This window comes from Nicotiana sylvestris, chromosome 7, assembly GCF_000393655.2.
Source record: "Nicotiana sylvestris chromosome 7, ASM39365v2, whole genome shotgun sequence".
In the NCBI taxonomy this organism is placed as follows: domain Eukaryota; kingdom Viridiplantae; phylum Streptophyta; class Magnoliopsida; order Solanales; family Solanaceae; genus Nicotiana; species Nicotiana sylvestris.
The window spans coordinates 30,088,839-30,097,581 of record NC_091063.1 but is presented as its reverse complement, the minus strand read 5'-3'; the positions used below and the strand labels follow the sequence as shown (position 1 = coordinate 30,097,581).

The 8,743-nt window shown below is 43.1% G+C and overlaps 1 protein-coding gene across 1 annotated transcript; it reads right to left on the bottom strand.

Annotated features, from left to right (window-relative positions):
• Positions 1 to 1,898: 1,898 nt before the first annotated feature.
• On the bottom strand, positions 1,899 to 7,458 carry LOC138872926 (uncharacterized). The gene is made up of 8 exons (XM_070151346.1): positions 6,895 to 7,458; positions 6,334 to 6,781; positions 5,899 to 6,078; positions 5,626 to 5,839; positions 4,274 to 4,424; positions 3,048 to 3,314; positions 2,166 to 2,294; positions 1,899 to 2,051 (listed from the first exon to the last, which is right to left on the bottom strand). The coding sequence occupies exons 1-8, from the start codon at positions 7,456 to 7,458 to the stop codon at positions 1,899 to 1,901; spliced, it is 2,106 nt and encodes a 701-aa protein (XP_070007447.1).
• Positions 7,459 to 8,743: the final 1,285 nt, after the last annotated feature.

Below are 8,743 nucleotides of genomic sequence, written 5' to 3'. Positions count from 1 at the left end.
GGGTGACAACTTTCATGTCTGAATTATACTACCCTACAGCAGAGTTTACGCTAAATGTTGTTATCTAATCGAAATTTTAAAGCTAAGTCCCATTATTCAGGAGGGTCCTGGAAACTCCTAATTGAATCCTATCTCGAACATGCAAACTTCTAAGCCAACTTATATTCCTTTTGGATACATTTATGCTAGATTATGCTATTTATGAACTTTAAACTAGGTCCCATTTTCCAAGAGGGTCCTGAAAATCAAAAAATCAAACCTGTTTGGTGACTGCCTTTCTCCACGGAGGGTTTCTCTGAAACAAACAAATTTTTTGCCCCTATTTCAATCAAAGAAAATTTTGTCAGTTTAAAATGGTGGTTAGCTGGCGGCATTCTTGCTGAAGATCTTTCCGCTGCATCGTTTTGTTCTAGCTGGCTTCTCCGAACTGGCCCTGAACCGCTTTGTCTTTCTGACTGACTTTCAAAACCCACGACCTTTGACGAACCGAGTGTTCTATACCCCTGCTGTTGTTTTACCTCTGACCCCTTTATCTGAACTTTTGCATCTCCCATGACATTACCAAACCATTCCACCTGTGAAACTTCCCATGATTCCTTGTACCCCCCTCTTACATCATGTTATCCTTAGTATGCTCCAACCACGATGTGCTTTGCAATTTTGGAAGTTGGTAGTGAGCTTTGAAATCCTTTTTCACTTACTTTGAGTAGGACTGACATTGAAACATCTTAGACAAATAAACCCCAAAAGAAAAATGAAATGCAATGACTTTGCGGGTTAAGGATAAGAAGAATCCAAAACCATATGATTGCTACAAAAGGAAAAAGAAAAAAGAAACTTATCTGAGTGGAACAGCTAGTACCAATGATCATGACATGCATTTCGGATTAATCGGCCCAATTTGTCTAACCAATCAACTTTCAGTTGCTGTACTTTGTTGCCTCAGGATTTCCATGACCTGATTGTTTTACCTAACCCTTGACCTTGTTCATCCTGCGGCGCCTTGAAAAGTTTTTACCAGCAGACCTCTTTCATTCGTTCATCTCTCAACTCACTTTCGCCTTACGGTGCCCGTGAGGGTTTTCACCAATAAGACTCTCTCATTTTTCTCTCAACTCCCGTCGCCTTACGGTGCCTGTGAAGGTTTTCACCAATAAGACTCTATCATTTTTAATTTCTCTCCTTCCTTGAACCAGAGTGTTGCCCTTGACATGAATTACCTTTACCTACTTGACTTGGCATTTCTCAAAGACTAATCAGAAGGTCTCTCTTTGGACCGTAATGTGGGCTTTTGGACAGGGTTAGAAGAAAAGGGTATAAAAAGGCTCAAAGCAATTCACATGGGTTTAAAATTACAACTTTCGGAATCAGATTTCTTACAACAACCATAACATCTGCCCCAGTTTCTTGCTTGGGGACTTTTTGATTTTTATTTTGATGAGGCCGAACCGTGAGGCTGCCTACGTATCCTTAAAAGGAATCAGGTCGAACGTAGTTCATGACATAGAAATTACTTTGTTGTTGTGATCTTTCTTTTCTCTCTTTCTTTTCTTTCTCTCTCTTTTCTTCTTCTGTTATTCTTCTTTTTTCTTTTTTCCTTTTTCTCTTTTTTCTCTTTTTGCTTTTCTCTTTTCTTTCTTTTCTTTCTTTCTTCTCTCTTTTCATTTTTCTTTTCCTTTTCATTTCTTGTTCGTTCTTTCTTTCCTTTTCACTTACTTACTCTCCACACTTGCATTTCTGAAATGTGTCGTTGATCCCGAAAGAGGGGTATGAAAGAAAATAAATAAGGCTCAAAGAGGTGACAAGGGATAAAGTGTCTAGATAGCAGAACGAAACGCCTTCGTCATTTCAATCTTTAAAATATGCCAAATAAAAACAAGTACAATCAAACAAAGAAATCATACATAGTATCTTTTGACTGCATTAGAATTGATAGCCATTTCTACACATTTGCCTTCTATATCTATCAAATACAATGCGCTGTTGGATAACACTCTAGATACAACAAATGGTCCCTGCCAGTTTGGGGCAAACTTTCCTTTTGCTCCAGCCTGATGAGGCAAAATACGTTTCAACACTAACCGACCCACGTCGAACTTCCGTGGACGTACCTTCTTGTTATATGCCCTCGCCATTCTCTATTGGTACAATTGGCCATGACATACTGCCGCCAATCTCTTTTCATCAATCAGACTTAATTGCTCCAAGTGGGTTTTAACCCATTCAACATCATCAATTTCTGCCTCAGCGACAATCCGAAGGGATGTGATTTCAATTTCTGCGGGTATTACTGCCTCCGTGCCATACACCAACAAATAAGGAGTAGCCCATACTGAAGTACGGACAGTAGTACGATAACCCAGCAATGCAAACGGCAGCTTTTCATGCCACTGCCTAGAACCTTCCACCATTTTTCGAAGTATCTTCTTTATATTCTTGTTGGCTGCCTCGACTGCTCCATTTGCCTTAGGGCGATATGGGGTGTAATTGCGATGTATAATCTTAAACTGCTGACATGTCTCTGTCATCAGATGACTGTTGAGATTAGCACCATTGTCCGTGATGATTACCTTCGGAATCCCAAACCGACAGATGATATTTGAATGCACAAAATCAACCACAGCTTTCTTGGTCACAGATTTGAAAGTTTTCCCTTCAACCCACTTGGTGAAATAATCAATGGCTACCAGAATAAACCTGTGTCCGTTTGATACTGCTGGCTCAATTGGCCCAATAACATCCATGCCCTAAGCAACAAAGGGCCATGGTGCAGACATTGTATGTAATTCAGATGGTGGAGAATGAATCAAATCTCCATGCACTTGGCACTGCACAAAACCGATGCAATCCAGCTCTATAGTGAGCCAGTAGTAACCTGCTCGAAGAATCTTCTTTGCCAGAACGTACCCACTCATATGCGGTCCACAAACTCCAGAATGTACCTCGGTCATGATAGTTGTGGCCTGTCTGGCATCTATGCATCTTAGCAATCCAAGATCTGGAGTTCTTTTGTATAATACCCCTCCACTAAAGAAAAATCCACTTGCCAATCGTCGAATTGTTCTTTTCTGATCACCAGTGGCCTGTACCGGATATACCCTTATCTTAATGTATTCTTTGATATCATAGAACCATGGCTCCTCATCCAGTTCTTCCTCCACCATATTATAGTAAGCATGCTGATTACGGACCTGAATCTGCACAGGGTCCACATAAGCCCTATCTAGATGATGTAACATTGATGCCAGAGTGGCCAAATCATCAACGACTTCATTATGGATCTTCGGGATATGCCTGAATTCTATCGACTGAAACTGTTGGCAAAGATCATGCAAACATTGTCTGTACGGTATGAGTTTCAAATCCCATGTTTCCCATTCTCCCTGAATCTGGTGCACCAGGAGGTCCGAGTCACCCAAGACCAAGACTTCCTAGACACCCATATCCACAGCTAACCTCAAACCTAGAATACATGCCTCGTACTCAGCCATGTTGTTGGTACAGTATAAACGAAGCTGAGCCGTAACAGGGTAGTGCTACCCTGTTTCAAAAATAAGTAATGTTCCTATCCCCACGCCTTTCATATTTGCGGATCCGTCAAAGAAAACTTCCATCCAGGCTTCTCGCCTTGTTCCAACTCATCAACGTGCATCGCCTCTTCACCAGGGAAATATGTTTTCAAAGGTTCATAATCTTCATCAATCGGGTTCTCGGCCAAATGGTCTGCCAAGGCCTATGCTTTCATTGCAGTTCGAGTCATGTAGACAATGTCAAACTCTGTGAGCAGGATCTGCCACTTTGCAAGCCTCCCTGTGGGCATGGGCTTCTGAAAGTTATACTTCAATGGATCCAAGCGAGATTTGAGGTAAGTAGTATAAGATGACAAATAATGTTTCAACCTCTGCTCCACCTAAGTTAGGGCGCAACATGTCCTTTCAAGCTGGGTGTACTTAATGTCGTACGGTGTGAATTTCTTGCTAAGATAATATATGGCCTGCTCCTTCCTGCCAGTGATATCACGTTGACCCAGTACACAACCGAATGAATTGTCCAATACCGTCAAATATAGAATCAAAGGTCGCCCTAGTTCTGGCGGGACCAACACGGGTGGATTTGAAAAATACCCTTTTATCCTATCAAACGCCTCCTAGCATTCATCTGTACACCTGACCGTAGTGTCTTTCTTTAAAATCTCGAAGATAGGCTCACAAGTTGTCGTGAGCTGAGCGATGAACCTGCTGATATAATTCAATCTCCCCAACAAACTCATCACCTCAGTCTTGTTCTTCGGAGGTGGCAATTCCTGGATGGCCTTGACTTTTGATGGGTCCAATTCAATACCCCAGCGGCTGACTACAAACCCCAGCAACTTTCCAGACGGCACCCAAAAAGCACACTTTGCAGGATTAAGCTTGAGATTATACCTGCGAAGCCTTCGGAAGAACTTCTTCAGATCCCTGACATGGTCAGACTACTTCCTAGACTTCACGATCACATCATCCTCGTACACCTCGATTTCCTAGTGTATCATATCATGGAATATTGTTTTCATTGCCCTTATGTAGGTTTCCCCAGCATTTTTCAAACCGAATGGCATGACCTGATAGAAGTACGTTCCCCACGACGTGATGAATGCCATCTTTTCAGCATCTTCCTCATCCATTAAGATCTGATGATAACCCGCGTAACAATCCACAAAAGAACCAATCTCATGTTTGGCATAATTGTCAATCAATATATGGATGTTTGGCAGGGGAAAATTATCCTTCAGACTTGCTTTGTTGAGATCCCGATAATCAATGCACACCCTGGTCTTGCCATCCTTCTTTGGCACAGGCACAATATTAGCTAACCAGGTGGGATACCGCGTGACCCGAATAACTTTCGCATCAAACTGCTTGGTGACCTCTTCTTTAATCTTTACACTCATATCCGTTTTGAACTTTCTCAGCTTTTGTTTGACATGAGGGAATGCCGGGTCAGTGGGCAATTTGTGAACCACTAAATTAGTGCTCAGACCCGGCATGTCGTCATAGGACCATGGAAAAACGTCTTTGTATTCGAACAGTGCTTTAATTATTTCCTCCCTGAGTTGAGGTTCCTGATGGACACTTATTTTAGTTTCACGGACATTTTCTTGGTCCCCTAGATTAACTATTTCTATGTCATTCAAATTAGGTTTAAGCTTTTCCTCAAAATGACTTAGTTCCTTACTAATTTCTTCATAGGCCTCATCATCTTCAAATTCCAACTCGTCATCACACTCAATTTCTTGTATTATTATTTCAGAGTTAGATTGACTTTTAAAACTGGGCCGAAGATTCCTCACGCATGTCATGTCGTTGATATCAGCATAAAAAGAATTGTACAAAAGAATAAAACAAAACAAAAATAAAATTAGAAGAAATGAAGGAAAAGGAACAATTGCATTTCATTGAATATAAAGATAACAGGGTTTTATCACATCCAACTGGACAGAACATAATATCTGAATTACAGACCCTGGAATAATCCAGACAACTAAAAGAAAATCAAAACCCACTACCAAGACTCCCTCCGGATAGGAAGAGGAGTAGCTTCCCAATTGTTGACTTTTGCACGTGGTCCCACAAATTGCACATCTACCTTGCTGGACCCTTCCCCAGCCTGAACCTATTGACGTTGGCGAATAACCTTTCGAACCCCTTCTCCAAATCTCCATCGGCTCCAATCAGTGGTCTAGGGATCCTTGACAATAGTTGCTTTCTGGTACCCGGCCTGACGAATGATCTAGACAGATGCGGGACTGGCTTTGGCAATGCCCATGCTTTCTTTTTCATTTTCCTAGCTCTTCTCATGTCTGCAACGGTAGACCAAAAGTATCTAGATTCCTTGGAAGGGAGACTGGCTGCACAATACCTTGCAGAGATGTACCCAAACCCTTGCCTGGTATGAAATCGTTTTTCAACATTTCGACAGCTACCATAACTGATGTCGCAGCCATCTTTGGAGTTGGCACACACTTTCTTTCCGGAATTTTTTCTATCGATACTATGTCGGAAACCTGATAAACCCATGGTCCCTTGCCATCGTCAACCTCTATGAATGACACAATGGCACCATTGGGCACACACTAATTATCTTTGCCATGTACAACAATTTCCTGTCGATCCCATTTAAACTTGACCATTTGATGCAGAGTAGACGGGAATGCTTTGGCAGCATGGATCCAGGGTCATCCCAACAACAGATTGTATGAAACAGCCACATCGAGCACCTGGAATTCCATAGTAAATTCAACTGGCCCTATTGTGAGCTCAAGCACTATGTCCCAGACTGAATCCTTCCCTCCACCGTCGAATCCCCGAACGCAAATATTGTTCTTGTGAATTCTTTCATCCTCCACTTGCAGCTTGTTCAATGTGGCGAGAGGATAGATGTTCACGCTAGACCCGTTGTCAACCAGTACCCGAGTAACCACGAAATCTTTGCATTTCACCGTCAGATAGAGGGCTCTATTGTACTCGGTGCCCTCCACGAGCAACTCATCATCAGAAAAGGTGACTCGGTTTACCTCAAATATTTTGTTAGCTATCTTTTCCGAGTGGTTTACTGAGATTTTGTTAGGAATGTGGGCTTCGTTCAAGATCTTCATCAAAGCTCGAGGGTGCTCATCGGAATGGATCAGTAATGACAAAAGCGAGATATGAGCCGGTGTTTTCCTCAACTTCTCCACAATGGAATAGTCCTGTACTTTCATCTTTTTCAAAAATTGCTCTGCTTCTTCCTCGGACACAGCTTTCTTCACCGACACTGGATTGTCTTTGCAAGTTTTAGCTTTTCTCAACTTTCTTCAAGGTCAAAGAATCTCCCCGATCGAGTCAAACCATGGGTCTCACACACTTCTTATCTAACCGCTTTCCCCTGGTAAGTTATTGTCACTCGTTCATAATTCCACGGGACCGCCTTGCTGCTGATCACTGGCAGCTGAGTTGCTGGTTTTATAATAACAGGCTCTGTGGGAGCACCCTTCACGACCACGACAGGTTTACTTGTAACCCCTGGTACCACCACTTTAGCTTTCTCTCGCTTCACTGCAATAGTACTTGACGACCCTTTCTCGGCTACCACAACTGGCTTGTTGTCTACCCCTTTCCGCTGGACCACTGATTTCCCACTGGTTACCTTTTCCTTTGAATTGGTTTCACTTGAGCGGATCAGCATCACCGTCTGTGAGGGTTTCTTATCCTCCCCTCCTTTGTGTATCAACTCAATCATATGGGCTTCATGGTGATCTGGTAGCGGATTCTGGTTGATGTTTGGTGTTTCTGGGGCATGAACCTCAATCCGATGAGTATCAATGAGCTCTTGTACAGCTATTTTTAGTTTCCAGCATTTCTCTGTGTCATGGCCCAAGGCCCCTGAGCAATACTCACAACTCACTAAGAGATTAAGATTTCTGGGAAGAGGATTCGGCATTTTGGCCTCGATCGGATTCAGCATACCCAATTGTCTTAGTCTGTGAAATAGGCCAGTATATGATTCTCCCAATGGAGTGAAAGTCTTCTGCTTCTGCAACCTTTCATTCTTAAAGGCTTGATTGGGTTGAAAACCTGTTCCAGAAGGGTTTTTGTAGGCTTTTTGGGGTGGGTGGGTATTTTGTGGAGCTTGGTAGGGACTCTATGGAGTTGGCGGATGCCATTGCGCGTGAGCAGGAGGTTGGGTATAGATTTGTACGTGATAGACAGAAAAATGGGGATCTGGCGGTGGGTAGTAGTGTTTTGGTGGGCTATATGGAGTGTGGGGGCATGTTTGAGGATAGGGGCGAGGCTGGTTGTAGAATGGTGGAGTATTCCTGGATCCACCCCAAGCTGCCGGCTCGATCATTACAACATCCTCTTTCTTCTTCTTTCCGAGCACACCCCCAGTACCATTTTGAATGGCCTGAGTGGTTTCTTTGATTTCTGAATAACTCATAATTTTATTGGACTTGAGTCCCTCCTCAACCATGCCTCTCATTTTCACAACCTCATTAAAGGACTTGCCCACCGCTGACACCAAATGACCAAAATAAGTAGGCTCCAAAGCCTGCAAGAAATATTCAACCATCTCGCTTTCTTTCATCGGGGGGTCAACCCTCGCTGCTTGCTCTCTCCAACAGAACCCATATTCTCGGAAACTCTCACCGGGCTTCTTCTCAATCTTCGTCAATGACAGACGATCTGGGAGGATTTTGATATTATACTGAAAATGACAGGCGAAGGCTTAGGCCAAATCGCCCCATGTGTACCACCTGCTATGATCTTGTCTGGTGTACCATTCTAGCGCCGACCCACTCAAACTTTGGCTGAAATATGCCATCAGCAATTCGTCTCTTCCACCTGCCCCTCTCATCTTGCTACAGAATCCTCTTAAGTGTGCTACCGGGTCGCCATGCCCATCGTACAGATCAAACTTGGGCATTTTGAACCCTGCTGGCAATTGAACATCTGGGAACAGGCACAAATCCTTATAGGACACACTCACTTGGCCTCCCAACCCCTTCATTTCTCGGAACAATTGCTCTAAGCTTTTGACCTTTCTGATCATCTCTTCATGCTGGGGATTTTTGGGCGGTTTCTCGGTTTCTGTCAGGATATCAAGATGAGTAGTGTAAGGATATGTTTCTGAAACTTTGTAGGTGGGTTCAGGAGGATACTACTGGTTGTCGTGAGTTTTAAATAGGGGTTCACTGGAAGATCTGTGTAATGTAGCAGGTGGGGGT